The sequence below is a fragment of the Rhineura floridana genome, chromosome 4 (assembly GCF_030035675.1).
Source record: "Rhineura floridana isolate rRhiFlo1 chromosome 4, rRhiFlo1.hap2, whole genome shotgun sequence".
NCBI lineage: Eukaryota > Metazoa > Chordata > Lepidosauria > Squamata > Rhineuridae > Rhineura > Rhineura floridana.
In genome coordinates, this window is record NC_084483.1 from 201,287,025 (window position 1) to 201,309,432 (window position 22,408).

General features: G+C 40.7%; 1 protein-coding gene across 3 annotated transcripts in view; it reads right to left on the reverse strand.

Moving 5' to 3' along the window:
• Window positions 1–3,266: 3,266 nt before the first annotated feature.
• Window positions 3,267–22,408, reverse strand: part of XPO1 (exportin 1) — a 43,340-nt gene continuing 24,198 nt past the window's right edge. For all 3 annotated transcript variants that reach the window (XM_061625790.1, XM_061625792.1, XM_061625791.1), the window contains 21 exons: window positions 19,440–19,501; window positions 19,313–19,357; window positions 19,037–19,218; window positions 18,608–18,656; window positions 18,405–18,524; window positions 18,160–18,288; window positions 16,505–16,663; window positions 15,921–16,118; window positions 15,365–15,503; window positions 14,407–14,588; window positions 13,617–13,773; window positions 12,741–12,904; window positions 11,758–11,892; window positions 9,166–9,349; window positions 8,121–8,227; window positions 7,817–8,011; window positions 6,882–7,050; window positions 6,309–6,443; window positions 6,037–6,196; window positions 5,846–5,942; window positions 3,267–4,848 (listed from right to left, as the gene is read on the reverse strand). In XM_061625790.1, the coding sequence (XP_061481774.1) occupies window positions 4,702–4,848; window positions 5,846–5,942; window positions 6,037–6,196; window positions 6,309–6,443; window positions 6,882–7,050; window positions 7,817–8,011; window positions 8,121–8,227; window positions 9,166–9,349; window positions 11,758–11,892; window positions 12,741–12,904; window positions 13,617–13,773; window positions 14,407–14,588; window positions 15,365–15,503; window positions 15,921–16,118; window positions 16,505–16,663; window positions 18,160–18,288; window positions 18,405–18,524; window positions 18,608–18,656; window positions 19,037–19,218; window positions 19,313–19,357; window positions 19,440–19,501 (2,915 nt within the window). In that variant the 3' untranslated portion in view covers window positions 3,267–4,701. The remainder of the gene's footprint in view (window positions 4,849–5,845; window positions 5,943–6,036; window positions 6,197–6,308; window positions 6,444–6,881; window positions 7,051–7,816; window positions 8,012–8,120; window positions 8,228–9,165; window positions 9,350–11,757; window positions 11,893–12,740; window positions 12,905–13,616; window positions 13,774–14,406; window positions 14,589–15,364; window positions 15,504–15,920; window positions 16,119–16,504; window positions 16,664–18,159; window positions 18,289–18,404; window positions 18,525–18,607; window positions 18,657–19,036; window positions 19,219–19,312; window positions 19,358–19,439; window positions 19,502–22,408) is intronic.

Here is a 22,408-nt window from a genome sequence, read left to right on the forward strand (position 1 = left end):
TTGTATGTCGCTTTGAGACCTATTTTTGGAAAAAAGCGACTTAACAAATGCTATAAATAAATAATAAGGGACATGACCTCCTCCATTGAGGTTTGCTGGCCCTGCTCCGCCAGCTATGAGGTTTTTTTGGGGGGGCTACATTGGACAACCCCACAGAGGCCCCTCTGGAAAAAAACCATCCCTTCGGTGCCCAGGGAAAACAAGTGGGAGCTGCCAATAGACGTTACTTGGCTGTGCAGCTGTTCCTGCGAGAAGTACTGGTTCCCTTCCCCCTTCTGAGGAAAACTAGCGATGGCAGGAAAAACCCAGAAGGGGCCTAGACAACTCCTGGCCACCTCCCACACCGAGAGCTGGCGATGGTGGGAAACAACCCTCCCAGAGGTGCTGAGGACAGCTCCTGACTACCTCATTCATGGGTCTACAGCCCTCCTCACAGTCGGGGCTACCTGGAATCCACATACCGCAATGGCACGCATGCTGGCGCTTCTCCATTTGCTGCCGCTCTGAGGCAATGGAGGTGCCTGGGACAGTTCTCAGCTACCTCCTGCCAAAATCAACCGCAGAATCTCCTCCCCCCTCCACTCTCATGTGCAGAGGGGAAAACAGAGAGCCATGGAGAGAGGGAGGGGCCTGGGACGACTCCCAGCTACCACCCCACTAAAGCACCTGCGGGCACTGATGTAGAAAATAGTTCCTTCTCCCCCCCATCTTCTATCTAATCACTGACGGGCGGGATTAGAAAGAGAAGGTAGCAGGTAAACTGAAGAAAAACCCAAAACTCCTCCCTCCCCTGTATCCCTTATGGAGATACAGGAGTGTGCAGTTGACTCTGTAATTCGCTGGAGACAGAGTCAAGACTGGCAGCTAGAGGGTGGTTTCCTCCCCTTCAGCTGGCCACCATCTAACACTTCCCCCCCAAAAAGTCTCTGCCTCCAGCAGTTAACCAGTTCCTGTATGCTCCACTACCTCGATGACTGAGAACATAGGGCTACTCAGGCTAATGTGTTTCTTCTGGGGGGTTCAAGAGGAATGAACCAGCAACGCTTTCAAACTTCCAAAGCAGGGATGGAGATCCTGTAGCCCACAAGATGTTGTTGGGTCTCTGGCTTCCATCAGCCGCAGGAAGCACTGATAATGGTCAGGGATGATGGGGATTGTAATCCTGAACTGGATTCCTGCGTTGAGCAAGGAGTTGGACCCGATGGCCTTATAGGCCCCTCCCAGCTCTACTATTCTGATCCTATGAATCCAGCAACATCTGGAAGGCCACAGAATCCCCCTCCCTACTTGAAAGGGTGATTAAAGAACAAAATGGCACTGAGAAAATGGTTCCAAGACCCTCAGTGCCGTGACCAGCCCTGCATCACCATCACAGACAACAGGTAGGTTCAACCTGGAGACAGCCTCAGATTCTCATTTTAAAACCCCAAATCTTCTAGACTGGGGAGAAACACATCCCTTGTAATATGGCCCAGTCTCATTTTTTGGGAGATTGGCTTTTTCCACACCTGGCCTCTGCAATGAGGGATTCAAATATGAGGTTGCCATCTCCTATGAACAACTGCAAGAATATTTTTCCTCTCTTCAGTTGCTAAGGACAGGAATTGGTAAATTCCTTGCCCAAATTACATGTCAATGATCAACCATTTACCATTTGGTTTAGGCAAGACTGAAAGGGAAAGCAAGCTAAGTGTTGTTACCTAAGTAGCAAAGAACGTTAGACTGATAATGCAAGATTCATAGTCTGTTACAAATGGGAGTTTAAATATACTTTTGACAGGCTTGTCACATAGGCCAGGGCCATTACAGGATCATGTTATGCAATTAAATGCATACTAGTCCAGCCCACACATGTAGTATCAAGTAAGGAAACTAAGAAGGGCTTCTGCAGGCGTTACTGGTGGCTGCTGCTCAGCCCTGGAAATCATTGCCTAGACTATTTGCCAGAGCTGAATCTTCTGGAGGCAATGGGGCATCAATCCTGGCATGTCCAGGAATGGCTGCTGTCTGAAATCCTGGAGAGCCGCTGCCTGTTAGTGTAGACAGTACCGAACTAGATGAACCAATGGTTTTCACTCTGTATAAGGCATCTTGCTATGCTCCTGTTTTTATATAGGCTGACGCTCTGCAGCTGTGAAGAGGCAAGAGACTGGAACAGCATTTAATAGTTTGCTATTTCCCTTGTAACAAACTGCAAGCTGCTCCAATAGAGGGTTTTTAAAAATATGTTATTATTTGTTAAGACTTATTCTGCCTTCCAACCAGAAATCCGCAAGGCAGCTTACAACTTAACCCAGAAATCCTTGTTCCACTGGCAATGGCAAAGGGCAGAGTGTTGACCTGAGTTGTGGTGCCCCAAAGCAATTACTCAGCATTAAGTCTCAATAAGCTCAGTGGGGCTTACTCCCAAGGAAGTATGCATACTAGTGAAGCCTTACAAAGGTAAACTAGTGCAACTTTGCGTATCTTGAAAAGATTGTGACAAGAGATGGTTTTCCAATATTGAGATAGTTTGAAAAACTACTTTTGAAAGTAAAATACAATTTGAGTATGAAGCTACCTTTGCCACCATTGGGACAAAACCAAGGTACTGTTAGATTAGCATGACAATCCATTTCAGGATTAAAGCTGCTATTTAGTTTGGTTTCAATTGCTTTGCTACGCACTTGGGCAACTGAAAAGCAGCTGTTAAGTATAACTAAAGACACACTGTAATAAATTTAAACTTAACTGGTTTCCTATCCAGATAAGAATTCCTTTATTGGACTGACATTATAATTCACCTCATTGCAAATTTAATAGCGCGGAAAGATAAAACAGAAGGGGCTATTTAATAGCCACTGCTTGCAATTGTCAATTACGACTTGGGAGATTCTGCACATATGACCAGGCAATATGCAGAATCTGCTTCTACTATACTTTTGTGCATTTTCCATAACACATGATAAACGTGCAGAATGCCCAGAGTTTATGCATATTCTCCATTAAGTCACACATTCACTCTTTGGTTCTCATATTAATTTTGTTTGTCCTACATTGCACCTCTCATCTTAGGTAAATGAAGCAGACATATTTTAGTAGTACACTGTGCAAAAATTTTTCACTGGAAATAACAGCTAACATAACACTTTGCACTCTTAATCTAATCCTAGTATTTTATACCAAGCATTAAAAGCATTTAAAAATGTTACCTTGCTTAGATATGTACTACGTGAAGGATTTCCAACTAAAAATTCTGAATGGATAATAAAGGCACGATACAACTATTTATTTTGATATTCAAATTTTATATAAAAAGATTAACACTAATCATCTACCCTCATTTTCTTTAACAACGGCACATGAATGTTGCATTTTTTTTAAATCACTGACAGTCCTAGGACTGTAGGCAACATGGATGCCACCTGCCCCAGGAAAACCAAGACAAACAGGTTGGCATTTGATATACAGAAGAGAAAATTCTGGAGAAATGTTAAGCAAAAGTAACATTGATACTGCCAAATGTTAATTTTTTGTTTTGTTTTTTGTCATATTATACATTGTTTGAGAAGAGCCACAAAAACCCAGGTGAAAGAAAAAAGGACAATGTTGGGCAGGCCACTGAAAGATACATGTTGAAAATCTAAGTTTAAAGAACCAATTTGCCAAGTAGCTACTGCAGCAGAAATCTTTCAGCAGTTGTGGGAGTCCCTGCCAGATGCAGGCTTTGCATGTCCTCAACAGGGTTTTTCTTCTACTCTAATTACTACTTGAATTTTAAAGTGATCAGAGCTTTTTAATCCAATAAAAGAATAAAGCCAAGGAAAGGAAAATAAATGTAAACCAAGTTTATTTTGCTTTTTAAGTAGTGTTCTTAAAGCACTACAGCATGGTAAACAATGTAAATTAGTAGAAGTCATCTCAAAAGCCAGAATTCTTCTTTAATGAGCTTGTTAAAAAGATGCAGCCTATTCTAACAGGATAAATATTTTAACCATTTCACTTCGAGTTAATGAAGGCTCACAAATGAGCAACACTCCTCATTGAGGAAAACAAAAAGCTGTTGTCGACAAAGCGACAGCACACACACAAAAACAAAAGAACTGTGTAAAAATAACTAACTGTACTGTGTTCCCATACTTTTTTTTCCAAGTTGCTTTACAATGGGATGATATGCACATGATCTTGCTGCAAACTTGCCATATGACTTGCAAATACCGGTAAGCCTAGCCTTGCCACTCAGTCCCAAAGCTGCTCACGTCTGATGCAGCATTCATCCTCCTATACCTAACAATCTGATGGATTAACTTATTACCCTTTTCTTCTAGACTGCAGGACAGGCTAGTAAGAAAGTGATCCCTAATTAAAAAAAATCTGTGTTCTAACTGGAAAATGTATAATTTTGCAATAGACTTTACAAGTTATATGTTTTGCCTCTTTTACCCTTAGCCACAAAATGGGCATGAAGTGTTATTTTTAAAATGCCTTAATTTTCAACTTCATGCAAATCTAAATAAAGATGACCAAAACAAAAAAAGCTTAAACAATGGAAGGATATTTCACAGAAAATTTCTTATACAAAAAACACATAAGAAAAAAGGGCCACTAGGTGACATCTTCAATTTACAAATTGGCATCATTTTGGTCAACAAATATCCAAGTCCTGTTTTCTTTTACAACAAAGCAGCTGTACATAAAGAAAACAGTGCAACTGGTTATTTTTTAATCACACATTTCCTCAGGAATTTCATGTGGATTAAGGATGCCAGGGACAGACATCTGAAGTTTGTGTTTCTCCTCCTGAGCCTGTCGAAGAGCCGTCTCTCTTTCTTCCAGGAATAAGTCAGATGTGTCTTCACCTGCAAATTCCTGCAGAAATAAAGCAATTTAGAAAAGCCATTATAACCCAGACACATAGCAAAGCGCACCAAAAGCTAGAAAGGCATCTACAGTGTAAAGTTCCACAACTTATACAATAATTTGGTTAAAAGTTGCATTGGCATTGCTGGCATTTGCATATTTGAAATAGAACAGCAATTTCACATATCAGAAAGCAAATGCCACAATTAGTGCAGATCCGCTTCTTGTATCCCAATAGTCCTGTCCATAACCGTTGCTCCTTCAACTCCATCTCTCAAGTCTCCTGCTCCCTTAAATGATTCCACTCTCCCTTGCTTGCCACTTATGCCTAAAATCAGCATCCTCCCAGAAGCGCCTATGTGATGCCATCTCATCCTTCAAATGCTCTCAAAGCCTACCTCTTCCATGAAGCCTTTGACTCAAACTTAGTCCTCTCCCCTCCTGCCCCAAAACAAAACCAAGTTAATGTAACTCTATTTACATTCATTATTCCCCCATTTTTGTCCCTTTACTGTGTCAAAAATTTAAACTGAAAGTTGTTTGGGGCAAGAATATGATCTTTTGCTTATACAGTAGGGCCCCACTTATACGGCGGGTTACATTCCAGGCCCCCACCGAAAAGCGAAACCTGCCATAAAGTGGACATAGCGCGTGATCAGCTGTACAGTACAGCTGATCATTTGCTCCAGCTGATGGCTGTCCGCTGGAGTGTGGCGGCTAGAGCTCCCCGCACTCCAGCTGGAGCTCCGCACGCTACAGCTGAGCGCCCTGCTGGCGCCGTATTAATGAAATGCTGAAAAGTGGGGCCCTAATGTATTGCACCTTAAAGCAAAATTGCCTGTTCTTTTCTTCAACTGAAGAGTAAATCCAAACTTCAAGAAAAGCTTACGGTAGTTATCACAGGACAATACCATGTTAGATGGCAGAGACTATTACAATGGAAAACCATGACTTAGTCTGTTCAAAGTAAAATATGCAGAATAAGGAGAGGAAATTCCAAACATACCTTTATCTGTACCAGGAAGTCCCTAAGGTGTTCCTTGAAAGCAGGAATATCCTGATTTAAACTGAAGAGTCCTGTTACAAACAGTTTAACCTGTGCACTAAGATTTAAAAAAAAGACACAGAAGAACAATTAAGACTACTAGTAGTTACACTCAAATTCTATTTAAACTTTTGTTTCTAAAATACACTTACTCTTGCAGATGGGGAAATGCAGATTTAAGGAGATTAGCAACATACTCCTGAATAAACATCTGGTTGTTCACTGGGTTTCCAGGGTTTAGAGGAGTACTTATTTTTCCTTCTTCTACTAAGTTGAACATGTATGCAAGAATCGATGCATGCATCGTCAAACCTGGTTAAAGCACACAGGAGGGAACAATATTGAGAACTTGTGTACAGGAACTTCTCTTAACTCACAGTAGCGGAGGCTCTCAAGTTCTTCCACCCCACTCCACAATTCTTACCAGCAGTGTGAGACGTGTCTGTTACAACAGAGAAAATGTGCTGAAGAATATCGCAGAAATAAGTCTGGTAAAAACTCTGGGCAGCAGCTTCTTCTTGTGCAACATTTTGTAAAAGTGTATAAAGGATCTGAAGGCCTGGAAGAAAGTATGGTGAAGCCATTCAAATTTTTATTGTCTGTAGACGTTGCACATTCCAGAAACCAAGTCAAGTTTAAGTATATGATCTATATGAAAGCAAACAAGCTACTGTTCTTGGAATTTTACTGTTCCATTTTCAAGGAGGTAGTCATGACACTGATTATTGGAGGTATGTGGGAGTTTGTGTTGCACCAAATCTGCACTCTTAACTATTAATTATCAGCCCTGACAACATAATTCTCCCTAAACCTTCTTGAAGGAAACCTAAAATCAAGTTTCAAATGGGTTGGTAGGCATATAAAAGAGTCTGTTTTTAATATCTGTCTATATGTATCTACATGCCAACATGTTTTAGACAGAGAGAGATAGTTAACCACAGCTAGCTGACTTATTTAAGCATAACAGTTTAGAAAATTAGGATAAAACTTAATTCACCTGTATCTGCAACGTTTCTCATTGTGTGCTTGAAAGCCCAAATGATAGAATCCAGTACTAATTTGAACTGTGCAGGTGGAATGGCCAGGAATGCTGGGAAGCAATGAGAGTTTACTGCTTGTAGTAGTAAGAAAAAGTTTGTTCTGTGTTCAGGATATTCCTCAAAGTCCTAATGGCAGAGAAAAGAGAAAACAGAAAAAATACTAATTTTGACATTATACTCTGGCAGAAGCAAGTTTTTACATCTTAACTTTTTTTAAACAAACCTAAACGAATCCAATATTCAGGACAGCAGCTGCACTGCCACTACCACACAGTTGTTTAAGAGCCAAAGCCCCATTTGGAAGTGTTTCAACACAATTGAAATCATGATTTGATGTACAAGTTTTCAGTACCAGTGTCTACTTAAAATTTATTGGAGTATGAGGCAGACACAAACTTTAAATGATGTTCTTGCCTTTAACCCTGCCATATTCATCTACACATTTTTGCAACTGTATCCTTAAAAGTTGCTTCCACTGAATGACCAAATAAAGTGAGGGTTTAATAAACCATGGAAAGAACAGAAAAGAACTCCTGTATATATCTCAGAACATCTTCACTCAGCTTGAATTTCTGGTGTATTTCCATACAGGCAAGATTTTCAGAGATAAATACACTACTTATGTGTCAGGCTTAAGTAGTTTTGCATTTTCTTTTTACAGATAGGCAACTAATACATTTTTATAGGTTTCCTTCCTAGAGCTATTCTCCTTAGACTGTGGAAATAAAACCAACAGTCACTACAGGGTAAGCCTCATCATTAGTAGCAACTTATACATGCTTAACAAATACATTTACAAGGGATGTTAACAATTTCAATAGAGACAACTGAATGTGGTTCACAGTGGGGAAACTTAAGCCACTTCTGTTTGCTGAAGAGCTTTGGGCATTACCTTATTGATCATATTTAATGTGCATTCAAAGACAGCATCAAATATCTGAGGTATTTCAGCAGTAATGTGTCCCCCCAGTTTGTTTACTATGATAGCCATTGTACTAAGCACTTCAGGCTCTCTGGCAGCCGGAACATTCCTCTGGTAATCAATAAGAACCGCATCCAGCAAAGGTGGAACAAAGTTTTCAGCTACCTGTAGAGAGAGAAACCGTAATATTTTAAATGCAAGGCCTACTATAAAGTTACTTTGTATGTGTATTTCTAATTCATTGAGGTTGTTGACCCTTGAGAAGTCCACTTACCATCTGAGGATCATTGGATCTGCTCACCCAGCCAGAAATTAGTTTTAAAGTTTCCCTTTTTACTGTTCTCATACTTCTAATCAGAGGTTGTTTTGTAACCATTTCACCTGGAAGAGTTTGAAGTTAGTTACAACCCAGAAACACATACTTTGTAAAACAATATAAGTATTTTTACCCTGCCTTTCCATAATATGTGCAAGACGGCTACCAATCTAATTTAATTGTAAACATCAATTGGAAAAGATCAGTCGATTTAAAAGCAGTTTCAAATGCCAGTATCAAGAGGGTCACAAGAACATCCTATAGCTCTGAAGCCTTTCTAAACACAAATACCTTAATTATTTTAGGGCAAAGCTTCTGACCCCTCTGCCAGGGATTGGGCTGCAGGATCGCACAATACCTCTCTGAAACATATTCTGCTTCCCCCATCTCTTCCGTGAAGGCTTTTGTCAGCACCAACTTTAACCATGGTTAACTTATTTTTAAATAGATTAATAGCAATTCATAGTTTGCATCAACCATGGTTAAGGAATTAGTGAAGTTGCATGTGTATCAGCTCTCTGTGCAAGTTGGTATGAAGCACTGCAGCTCAATAATCTAGAAGTCAGCAAGCTGAAAAAGGAGCACCACTTTCAAGAAGAAAAATACTGTTGTGCCTTTAACTTCTCATGATTTTCTATTGCTTTTACCTTACAAATCATGTAGATTCTATAATGGCAATTTGATGCCAGGTAGTAAGTTCTGTGGTCACACCAGAAAAGGGCTACCTATCCCACCAATGAATAAACATATATCTGAAGTCCTCCCATCTTCTAATCTTGTTTTAGCTACACCTTGCTTTTTAAAACATAAATCATTCCACGACTTCATCCAGGTTTCTCTTGTACCCAAACTAAATTATTCAGAGCAGGCTGAGAATAATCTAATGCTTATTCAACCCAGCATCAAATAAAAAGTAAGAAATATTTAAATATGGCGTATTAAAGAATCTTTCTCTATTGAAAGACACTCAGAATACCCATGATGTTCAGTCAGTAATTCTTACCATTTGCCTGAATAGCTGCAGAAATATTTTCACTGAGGCACTTGTATACATTCAGCATATCTAAGTAGATTCTTCCCAACTGAATCACAAAAGGATGTCCAACAGCTTTACATGCCCTCACATTTGTTTTCAGTATGCTTCCCAATTGCTTAACTGTTTCTGAGTCCTTTAGGATATCAACGTTCTGTGGAACAGAAATGAACCAAGTTTCCATGTTTGGCAAGTCTCCAAATAACACTGCCTGAAAGTTATAGGCATTTCAGCCTGGGCAAATAAAGCTACACAACTGTTACCCAGAAAAAGTACAATCAAGGGTCTTGTTCAACTCCAGGGGCAGTAACACCCTACTAAGTTGCAAATTAAAAGAAAATCATAGGATCATAGAATAGTAGAATTGGAAGGGGTCTGTAAGGCCATCGAGTCCAACCCTCTGCTCAATGCAAAAAAGCAACTTAAAGCATACCCAACAAGTGGCTGTCCAGCTGCCTCTTGAATGCCTCCAGTGTTGGAGAGCCCACCTCCTCCCTAGGTCATTGGTTCCATTGTCATACTGCTCTAAACAGTTAGGAAGTTTTTCCTGATGTTCAGTCGAAATCTGGCTTCCTCTAACTTGAGCCCATTATTCCATGTCCTGCACTCTGGGATGAATGAGAACAGATTCTGACCCTGCTTTTGTGTTCCTCTTACTTGTGTTTCAAGGCTTGTGTTCATGAAACATCAATAGGGTAAGTGAACATAGTTAATTAACTAAATTCAGGGCTCCCTCAGGAGGAAGGGTGGGCTATAAATTGAATGAATAAATAAATAAATAAAAACCAAAGAGGAAAAATAAAGGCAGGACCAAGACCTTCCTGAGAAGCATCTTTCTGGCAGGTACAATCTGCTTTAATGAGAAGCTTTTGATCTGAGATTCCAAGGTGTTAGTGTGCTGTGGCCAAAGCATGCAAAATGTGGGACTACAAAGAAGCCACAAGAGAGGGCTGCTGTTAACCAAGTTTTTCTAGAAGCAAATCATCACATGCCAAATTATCAGACTTCACTAAAACTAAACATTGTCTAAACTGTGATCATGCTTGCAAACAGCTTCTACACCTGCATTCCTCAATCCACTGCCCCAGGTGCTGCATCACCTGCAGAGTCCTGCCACTGCGCCCATGAACTTCCCCCTACTCCCTGCATAGCAAGCACACAGTTTCCTCTTGCAGGGAGATGTGGAAGGAAGGAAGTGGGCATAACCTTTAGGATGAAGTGATGGAAGAGTAAGTGCATACTGCTACCAGAAACATCCCCACTCTGAAGTCCATTGTGGGCATTAACACTGTGGCCAGCTCAGTTGCATGGACTTGGGGATGGACCACAACACCTTTTCCCTCATAGTTTGTTGTGTGGGGCAGCCCAAAGTAAATTCCCATTCTGATGTTCAAACCTTTGTCACTGACAATGATTTCCAGAACTGGCACACAGGTACAGGCCCCACTTGGCAGTAGTGCTAACCCTAAAGCCAACACACCCAAAACTGGGAGGGGGGAATCTTGCGTCACTGATGTTAGAAAAACAGGAAGGCGTATCAGCTAGTAGAACCAGAAGAAACTCACCAAGAGTTCCATGCTGGCTGCAGAGAAAGATGAAATCCTACTTTGGCGGTGTTTGAGCATTTAAATTTTACCCTTGTGGGATTACTGTGGTATTTGTGACGCATCTATGTGCTGTTATTTATTCAATATTTTATTGCATCATTTTATTTGTGTTGCATGTCACCAGGAGGACTTGGTTAACAAAAATAATTTAAAAACAAAACCAAACTCCCTCCCTGGCCAGCATGGAAATACAGTGGACTGGCAGAGGGACAGAGCAAGTACACTTGATTTCTGGGCCCAGAAGCAAAGTTCCCCACCAGCCAGCTGCATTTGTAGCTTGCCTAAGTTTTTCTACCAGCCTGCTTTTTACTCAAGAGCAGGGGTGGCAAAGGAGGAACAGAATACTAGAAAGTATGGGGGAACAGGTTTGTAAGTGAGAGGCTTGTTAAAAAGGCCACCTTCAGCCAAATCAGCTACCTTCTCTCTCTCTGCCACAGCAAACATCCTCACATTTTGCATCACACCACCACAACATTCTACCTCTGTTACAGTTTGGTGACGCAGACACTCATTTCAGCTCTGCCCATGAAACAGTTGTTCCAACTAGTATACACTCGGTTGTTATGTGCTATGTAATGATGTGCTTCATCAGCCTCTCATGAACTGACAAAAAATTATATTCATTTGATCCACTGTGCTCTATAGGGTTGTGTGAAAGTTATAAGGTCAAACAGCAACGCTTCAAGTTGAGAGAAAAAACACATTTTACAGACATGCATAAAATTAAGCAGCCTAGTGACTTCACACAATTTGGAAAAAAACCTTTGTGAGTTGGGGGCAAATTATTTGAAGAAGCACTGATTTGAGGTGATCTGGGTGCCACCCCCCATGGCAGCCATTTTGTGGTTGGTCATGGCTCTGTGGCAGCCATTTTGTGGTGGCACCCATGACACAAACTCAATGAGCCCATGGGTTCAAAAACAGTTAAGAGATCCCAGATACAATGTATCCTTACCTTTGTGGCCTGTTGAATTATGCTATCCCATACTTGATTAGGGAGTAACATGTATTTCTCTATCAAATGCTCTTGTACCGTCTGGTCAGTCTGTGCCCCAATCATATATCCCACTGCTTCATAGAAAGTATGCACCTAGTTAATGTAACAAACATACCAGAATATACTAAAGTATGATATGCTATAAATGAATTTCAAAATTCAGGTTGTTCTTTAAAAGAACACTCCTCTTATTCCAGACTATCTGTTCAACCATTTGAGATTTCACATTCTTGCAAAAACATGTAAATTACTGCTAAACAATAAGCAGTATTTAAGCCCAACTTTAAAACAAATTATTTAAAAGGTTACCAAATAAATGAAGAACATGCACGAACTTAGACCACCAGTCAACCAATGAGTCAAATTTCTTATTTGGAACCAAGAGACCAGATTACTATGCAGCAAATTTGGCCTTTATTTAATAGAGAACTGGATCTGAAGTCTACAGGACTATTTTGGAAAGAGGGGGACTGCAAAGCAAAGCTGTGAGTTGCAACTTGCCACTGCTTTGTATCTGCAGGTATGTTCCACTACTCCAGAAACACTGAGTTAAATCCAAAAATGCCTGTCTGTGAATGGAAGAGCTCCTTCAGATCCAACACACTGCAATACAATGTTTACACCAAACTTTATGCACACATCTTCATTTTAAAGCAGGGATGGAAATAGCTTTTACAGCCCAAGACCTGTATTTCCTCATGGGTAACATTCTGAGGGCTTGCCACTAGTGAGCAGGTCCAGAAGTAAAAGTGGCAGAGCAACAGTCATGACATCACACAAAACTCTGGTTAAAGGACATATTCCAGACAGGAGAAAGGACTTCAGGAGGGTAAACAGCTGGGCCAGTGAGGGATACAGTCTAAGAAGAGTGCTGAGAGGCCAGATGGCTCTGGGCCTAAGGTTCCACATACCTGTTTTTAAGTTGAGAGTGACATACATACCTGCTGTGGTTGAAGATCACAAATGATTGTATTAATATTGTTCAGGATCTCATCAATGAACGGCATGACCTCTCCCACCTGGACTTGGACGAAGTGTCGGCGGCATTTCTGCGCTATTTTTATGAACGTATCGCAAGCCATGTCCTGGACACCATCGTGAGTTTCTAAACAGAAAGCAAGAGAAAAGGTGTAGATATAAAAACATTACTGTGTATGTTGTGCTGCTGTTCCTCCAGTTTTGAGGGATCTGGGTTTGCTGTACATTTTTATTGTTCTGTAAAAATCTTGCAAAGGTTTGCCTATTCCTCTTTTCTAAATCCAAGTAATACTTTGTCTTACCAACTTTAGGGAATACATCGGGGCTTAAGGAAATGAAACTGGAATGGAGATGATTCTCAGAATCTTGAATTAAATGAACACATACTACATTCCTGCAAAGTCCTATATGTTAAAAAGGTAAAGGTGTCCCCGCACTTGTAGTGCAAGTCGTTTCCGACTCTTAGGGTGGCATCTTGCGACGTTTACTAGGCAGACTGTATATATGGGGTGGGATTGCCAGTTCCTCCCCCGGCCTTTCTTTACCCCCCAGCGTATGCCGGGTACTCATTTTACCGACCACAGATGCATGGAAGGCTGAGTGGACCTCGACCCCTTTTTACCGGAGATTCGACTTCCTCCTTCCGTTGGAATCAAACTCCGGCCGTGAGCAGAGCTTTCGGCTGCGTTACCGCCGCTTACCACTCTGCGCCACGGAGGATCTTAACCAAAATGTTAAGGTAGCTCAATATCAAAAACTATTTGAAAAACTATTTCAAAATTTAGGTCATGAGTAATACTTGTTAGTACAAAGACCAAACAAAACTCCAGATAAATTACCATGCATAAATTCAAATAGCTTGTTGACAACAGTCTTCAGAAATTTCCAGTGGGCTCTCAAAAACCTTGGATATTGCCCTACTATGTACATTATATTGGATGCAATAATAGCTTTATTGTCTTTCCCTCGCTTTTGCTCGCAGAGTCCCAGAAGGTCCTATTAAAAAGAAAAAAAACCACCATGTTTGAGTTGCAGTGTTAGATATTTATCATAAGTAAAAATGAAACAAGTTAGCAGCCACTGAGAAATCTATCTTCCATTAATCCAATTTTTTAAAAAGTGATTATTAGCAGATAATTTTGTATTGGGAAAAAATCACTCTTCACAGTATTCAGAAAGTTTATAGAACCTCTACCAAGTCCCCATTCTTTTCAAGAAATGCTTACATTACCTTTGAGGCGGCTCCATTCACAAGTGGAAGAGAAGCACACTCTGGCCCCCACTAGGAGCTGCTAGGTTGTGTTGATGGGATTATTTTGCATTATTATAACCTATTGCAAAGTGCCCCGAGGACCTTCCAATCAAAGGATGGTGTATAAGTCTTCAAATGAAATAACCACCTCCTCTACATTTAAGTATGCTGATGCCAAGTTCATCACTGAGGCTGCATCAGTGACAAATAGCAGTTGTGTTTACCCTTACGAAATCCCCAGCCTTTTCTGGAGTTAAGTCTCACCGCAGATAAGCTTAGCATCTCCTAGTACTTTTGTTCATAAAATGTTATGCTGCATCTCTTTCTGGAAAATCTGATTTGTAAGAAACTAGTAACATTTCTCTATCCTACCATACCTTTATTACTGTTACAAGAAACCTCTTCTCATCTTCTTCATGCATTGCTCCACTGATTGAGCCTATAGCCCAACACAGAGTGTTTAGATTTTTCCATGACCATTCGGTACCATTTACTTGATTGTGAAGTTTCTCTGTCATTATTCTTTCAGTATCTGCGTAATCCAGATGGGTAAGGTAAACTAGAAAAAAACAAAAGTTTAAGCAAATTGGTCATCTACAAAAATAAGCATTAGATATTTTCAGAGATTCAGAATACCATCTCTGCTTAACAAACACAGGTAATGTTTGAACAGAGAAGTGCCATAGCAATTAGATAAATAGTGGTTAAGAAAATATATGAACATTTCATTCAATACTATAAATCAGTATAGGAGTAAAGCAAGTGCTCCCATAAGTCTGCATGTCTGAGGCATTTCTATTTCACCAGTGCATGTATATGATACATAATTAGTGTGAGTAAAGGGAGCATTTTTTCTCTCTATGGTCCCTCTGAGGCTAAGGAGGTCTCTGCAAGAAAGGCATATTAACTATGCATCATACGTATATTTTTGTAATAGCAGTGTAGGCCCTATTTGGTTTCCTGGACTCTTGTACGCATTTTTAACTCTTGCCTTTCCATGCTCCAGATGACCAATAAGACAGAGCCAATATAATAAAGCTTCTAATAAAGACTGCAAGCAGCACCTGCAACTAAAACTTCAGTCACTAAAAGCATGGTAGAACGAATTGGCATTGAACTGCTTACAAAAAGCTACAAGTGGCACATGTTTATGTATCTTCCTTGGCCTTGGGGTCATCATGAAGAAAGCCCTATTTTTATGCCAGTTTTGTCAGATAGGACTAGTGGGGGAATAAATTGGAACAAGTGGGATTTATAGTAGTAAATCACATACCAAAGCAGAGTCAGAATGGAAGCTGGCAAGAACCATAGAGTGTAGGCAAGTACTTAACTTACCTAGTGTTTCCCTCATGTTCTTGTACAAATTGATAGAATCTGTATCTTTCATGAATTCTCGGACAACTTCCCCCTGGTCATTTTCTACAACAAGCACTTCCTCTGGCTTTGCCATGCGGCTAACCATCAACAATCGCACCTATATTTAAAGGGAAAAAACTCAAAATAGGAATGTACAAAGGATTTTCAGACAAGAATTTCTTAATCCCTTTACATTTCTATTGTAACATGGGGCAGGTGCACTTACCATGAGGCAGACACATTTGGAATACCTTCATCTGATTGCAGTAAGCAAACTCCCTACATCTAGTGAATTTATAAAGGACTGATAATTTATTTTATTGCCATGAACAATGAATATCCACCTAGTATTCTTCAGAATGCTTGTAAACAGAGAAAGCTGCTCCTAAGAGAAACAAGCCCAAATTTCATGGGTTGAAGCAATAAACTCCTATGAAATAGTGCTGCTCCTTGCTGAGTAAATCAAGCCACTGGACAACGAGAGAAACAAACATAAATATGAGAAATTATAAGCAAGCTGGAAGATTCCTACTACCTTAGACAGAACAGGAAGATAAAGTTGTCTCCTGGGAGGAACATCAAAATGTTGAGTTCCCGAAAGTAATGGAGAAGCAGATGTTGAAAATGGGCTCTCTCTATAAAGTTCAGCAGCCAGGTGATTCCAGTACTCCAGACAAATCTTGAAGATTTCAGTTTCTTCAACTTCAGACACCAGTAGCATGTAATGAAGGGCCTAAAGTAAATTTATGGAAATTACTTAAGCAACTGAGTACTGACACCAAGAGAAAAAGCATGGTCACAGGACAAGTATTAAGTGACCGCTCTGGACCCTTTACTACTCCAAAGGGAAAATGATTACCAATCCAGAAATGCTGGAGAACTCCCTGTGTGGCATATTGTGTGTACTACAAAGGCTGAACAGAATATTGGGACTAGGACCATCACTAAGTTGACAGAGGAGCTAGCATCCGAGACACAGATTTATCTACAAATCAAAATTCATCTGTCCTCATGATTGGCTCAGTTTTCCACTTACTTTTTGGTAGTGACTATGAGATACAGAGGACACCAATACAACAACAGATACAAATAGGGAACCATGCAAACAGGGAAACTTACTTCCATTAACGTCTCTCTTAGATTTAAACGTTTTTCTATAAGTTGGCCATGCTCTTTCAGAAAGGTACAGAGAAACAAACTGAGATTCTGAATGAAGTTCTGTTCATCGTCTTTTCCATTGGAGTATGCAAGTCGAATATTGGTGTTCAAAGGAAGCATCTAAGAACGACGGAACCAAATTATTATCTGGAAGTCTTGTAAACGTCAATGGTATCTTATGCAAAACATTTATTTATATTTGCCATTATAAGCCATGGCCACTGTTTTATGGATTTAATAATTCCCAAGGTCTGCGTAAGATACTCCTCACATTCCCTACTTCCAGTAGCTCTCTTAGAAAAAGTTTTTAAAGGGCTCACCCATACACAAGCCTAGAGCTCTATTTACAGTCAAGAGTTCTTTGTTAGCAAACAGTTCAATTGAAACTCCTTCCCCATGGCAAACACCATTACAACTAATGTATTTAGCACTACAAAACAGGAAGATAACGTTCCACTGTCCCCTGAAAACCCACGATTCATATATGATAAAAAAATATAAATCCCGACTACATTCAGGAAGTTACCCTAGTATAATGCTTAAACTGCACACTTTGGCCTGCTTTTCTTTTGATTGCAGCCAAAAATAGCTCCACTGACATCAATAGGATTTCAGCCATATGAAAGACCTATCAGTTTCTGTGGAACTTGGAACGCTATCCACATATACATTCTTAAACATCTGGAATGATGTTGCACATAAGGCAAAAATAGTGGGATGCCACAAGAGCCGGAAAAAGTTCTGAAAAGGACAACCAAAATGATCAAGGGGATGGAGCGATTCCCCTATGAAGAAAGGTTGACGCTTTTTAGTTTAGATAAAAAGTAAGAGATAAGATAGAAGTGGAGTGGAGTGGAGAAAGTGGAAGGAGAAAAGTTTTTGTTTCTCCTGTAACCCTAGAACTCATGGATATGCAACGAAGCTGAATGTTGGAAGGTTCAGGACAGACAAAAGTACTTCTTCACACAGCTCATAGTTAAACTATGGAGTTTGCTCCCCCAAGAGGCAGTGATGGTCACCAACTTGGATGGCTTTAAAAGATTAGACAAATTCATGGAGGAGAAGGCTATCATTGCTTGTGGGTTTCCCATGGGCAATTGGTTGACTACTGTGAGAACAGGAAGCTGGACTAGGTGAGCCATTGGCCTGATCCAGCAGGCTCTTCTTATGTTCTATGTTAAGATTTACTTTCAACAAGCAAGTTCTTGCCTGCATTTGAAATCTTGGTATCTAGTTAAATATGTCTGTGTCGCCTGAAGGCTGGCACATCTGAAAAGAACCAACCACTTCAAAATAAAAACTCCCTCCCACCCTAATCTACTTTGGGGGAAGGAGAGAGAGCCTCTGAAATATTGCTTAGGAACATAGAAAGCCTTATATCGAGTTGGACCACTGGTGTATCCAGCTCAGTATTGTCTACACTGACTGGCAGCAGTTCTCCAGGGTTTTAGGTAGGAGTCTCAGCCCTACCTGGAGATGCCGGGGATTGAACCAGGGACCTTTTGCAGGCAAGGCAGATGCCGTACCAATGAGCTATGATGAGCAACTTGCTAATGTGGGCAGGACCTACATAGAGGGAATTGAAACCCAATATCCATTTAGTCAGCAAATGTTACCTGTTTAAGCTGCATCATGGTCAAGGTAAAGAGTGTGACAAACTGTTCCTCATACTGACTTACACTGACACCAGCAATTTCTGTGAGGCACTTCAAAGAGACATTTCGGAACATGGGGACATTTAAAAACTATGGAAGAAAAAATATACACAGAAGTTAGGTTCAAAAAAAGCCTCATTTACTAGCAACAACCATGATCCCATATAATCTCTTAATGGACTATTCAGTTTAGAGCAAATACTTACTTTGTATATTAGTGTGCTGATCAACTTGGTCTCAAAAATATACCCCAGTGGAATCCAGTTGAGGAATCGAAGCAAAGTTTCCAAAGTTGCATGAACGAGAGGAGCATTTTGCGAGTTTTCCTGTTAACAAAGGTACATATAAGCAAATCTGTCTTTATTATAAAATGACAACTTTATAAAGATTATCTTGCAGTTAGACTTACCATCACAAATTGACACAGTTGAAATATCTGTGAGAACTCATTGCACATGCTAGAAGAAATAGAGAAGAAATTCAGCATCTACCAGATTTAATATGCCATATTATTGCTAAGCTTTTGGCACTGCTCTAGATGTTTTGTAGAATAGCCCAAGCTAACAACCATCAATTACGAAGAACCAACTGAAGCAAAAGCAGGACTATGCAGATATGCGTTGCTTCTTGAAGCTGTTCTTTTAAGAGCAGAACTTGCAAAATACTTCTATTTCTACATTACAAAACAACTTAGATACACATAACCTCTGCTGAGGGTCTAGGAAAAAAGCATTAGTTACAATATAAAATGCCGCCAAATGTATGCAAGACAAGTTGGTGGATGAAACGTACATGTGCAACAGCCTAGTTGGAGGCAGCATATAAAAAAATCACTTGCCTGTCCTTTAAGTGTTTGGCTTTTACTTGAGTTATTTGTCCACTGGAAAAGTCAAAAACTTCTTCGCTTAGCAGTTTTAAGATTACCATGTTGTTCTGGCAAAGGCTCTCGCTTGTCCTGCTGGCCCCAACGATGTCACTGATGAATGTTGGCCAATGTTTTGGCCATTCTTGTTTTAGTATCTGCAAAGCACAAGAACCCCATGCAACATAAAATTAATTTCTTTCTATAAAACTTTTTCAGAATTAGCATTTTGAAGCCCGAGATGAAGCTTACCTGAACAAGAATCATGTTTAACTTCCCTATGTATACTTTTTCTTTCTGGAGAAAGAGAAGAAAAAAAACTTAAGGACCAATTTCAGATAGGGCCCACTTTCCAACCCTCTGTAGAAATTGCACTTACTTCAACACATGATGGATCAGATGAAGTCTTGATAATTAAGCCGACAACATATTTTTTGATGCCTACAAGACATTAAAGAATTCATTATTCATGAAGCTACACTGATAAAAAACAAGATGTGATATAGTTACATTCTGGCATGTACATGCAGGGCTGTGGAGTCGGAGTCGTAAGCAATTTTGGGTGGAGTCGGTAGAAGTTACTTTTTTGAACTACAACTCCCACGAGCCCAATTCCTGGGGCTGATGGGAGTTGTAGTTTAAAAAAGTAACGTTTCCAAGCTCTGGATTCATGTGGTGGTGATGAAATGCCTTGTGCTACCATTTGACTACAGTAAATTTGTTATTACTAGTTAATATACATTTGCCATTTATGAAGGAGTCGGACAGTAGAAAAATAGAGGAGTCGAAGGTCTGGCGTACCGATTCCACAGCCCTGTGTACATGTTAGGTGGGTAATCTGCAGCACACAATACCTCTTGAAGCTGCCCCATGCTTCCATCCCACCCTGGTTCCCTCCTCAAAGTTTCTTTATCTAGACTAGTCTTTATTCTGGATTACTCACAACAAAACACAGTTTTGATACTGTCTGTATAGTATTGTTTGAAACTCAGTTTTAAAACGTGTTTCTGGATCAGTCAATCCTGAACACTTTTGTCCATTGGCTCTAGCTTTGACCACCACCAACATAAAGCCTCAAAAGATTACCCACCCAAGGAAAGCTCCCCACTCCCCACCCTTGACCTTCTTGAACAAGGCAAATTATAGAGCCACAAGAGTGGCTGTATAGTCAGCATAGATTTTTCACATTCCGCAATGTTAAATTGAAAATACTCATGCCATTCTGATGCTTCCCATAAGCTCATTTCAAAACAAAACCGTACAAAACCTATAGTCCTGAACTCAGAAATGCTCACTTAACAACCCTCTAAATTTTCATGGTGATACACAAAACAGATGGAATCGAGAGTTCAAAGTGTAATGAGAGAGAGAGAAAACAGACCCCTTTTGGACTTATTTCTGTCAAGAGTTCTCATAATCTGTTGAAATTAATTAAAAATCAGCTATGTTCACAGAGTATCTGTAATCCTACTACTGACCTTGCCCCATACTCTGACCTTCATCTTCTGCAGTTTAAAAGTCAAAAAAATGCCTGGCTGGAGTTTTTAATTGATTTAAGAAATTTTGCACTGAACTCAATCATAAGGCCGGGCATGCTCAGCAAGAACCAACTGTCAGTGTTCTAAAAGCCAGATTCACAGCTGCTTGACTTGGCTAATCAGGAGGCCACACCCACACCAGACCTTTATTTCATTTTAGACAGTCATGGCTTCCGTCAAAGAATCCTGGGAAGTGTAGTTTGTGAAGGGTGCTGAGAGGAGACCCCTATTCCCGAGAGAGCTCCAGTGGCCAGAGTGGTTTAACAATCAGCTGCTTTGATTGAAGCTTGTGAGAGGAACAGGGCACCTCCTAGCAACTCTCGGCACCCTTCACTAACTACACTTCCCAGGATTCTTTGCGAGAAACCATGACTGTCTAAAGTGAAATAAAGGCATGGTGTGGATGTGGCAACGGACAGCTTTGGTTTAAATTTGGGTGGGAGGCTACATGTGCCTGCTGTAGAATAAAAAGGTGGGGGAAACCCTGAAAACGAATGATACTGTTCACAATGTTTTCCTTTTGAAAAGGAAAGGGGCTTCCCCTCTGCCCAGTGCCCACCCACCCAATCTCCTGCCCTCCCCTCCCTCCTCCTCCTCCCAGGTCAGTTTCACCTATCCTATGCATAATTGCACAGGAGTAAATCCCAATGAAGTAAAAAAGCATGCAAATGATCAAACCTGCCCTCCCCTCCCTCCTACCCTTTCCCTCCCTTCACCCCTCCCCCACCCCTTCTGATCCCCTCCACCTTCTCCCCATGGTCAGTTTTGCCTATCCTAGGCCTATGACCTGGGAGACCAGGGTTCAAATCCCCACACAGCCATGAAGCTCACTGGGTGACCTTGGGCCAGTCACTGCCTCTCAGCCTCAGAGGAAGGCAATAGGAAACCACTTCTGAATACCGTTTACCATGAAAATCCTATTCACAGGGTTGCCAAAAGTCGGAATCGACTTGAAGGCAGTCCATCTTCAAGCATGATTGCATGTAAGTAAATCCCACTAAACTCAATAAGCATGCAAAAAGATCAAACCTTCCCTCCCCTCTTCCTCCTCACCTCCCTTATGTCCCTTCCCTCCTCTCCTTCCCCCTACTCTCCCTCCCCCCATGGTCAGTTTTACTTATCCTAGCCATGACTGCACAGGAATAAATCCCATTTAACTCAATAAGCATGCAAATGATCAGACCTGCCTTTCCCCTCCTTCCTTTCTCCTCTTCTCCCCTCTTCCTTCTTCCTCCTCCCCCACCCACTCTAGGCTTCCCTCCCCATGGTCAGTTTTACATATCCTAAGCATGACTGCACAGGAGTAAATCCCACTGAACTCAATAAACATGCAAATGATCAAATCTGCCCCCCTCCCCGTCACCTGCTCACCTGATAAAACAGTGGGAGGTGAAATACATTCCATTTTTCATTTGCAGGTTATTTACCAGTCACATATTCTGCCTCATGATAAACAAAATGAGGATATAGTATTGTATACATTCACTTGACTTGTAGAGTATTTGAGCCCACTTTGTAGCCAAGTAACAGAAAGTTCTCTCAATTACACCCAGAGCATATATTCTAGCAAAATTCTAGATGGGTTCTTACCCCAGCCAAACTTACAAGTTAATTAAACCCTTTTCTTAATAGGCATACTCTTTAAGCCATTTTCTTGATCATGCCTGTAGATGCATTGTCCATGCTAGATCTAGTAGTGAAAGGCAACAAGTTGTTGCAAGTGTACAAGCTTTAGGAAACATCCCTCCATAGAAAGGCTGGGGAAACTCAGGGCCAGGGGGCGACATGTTACCTTCAGTGCTATCTGGCC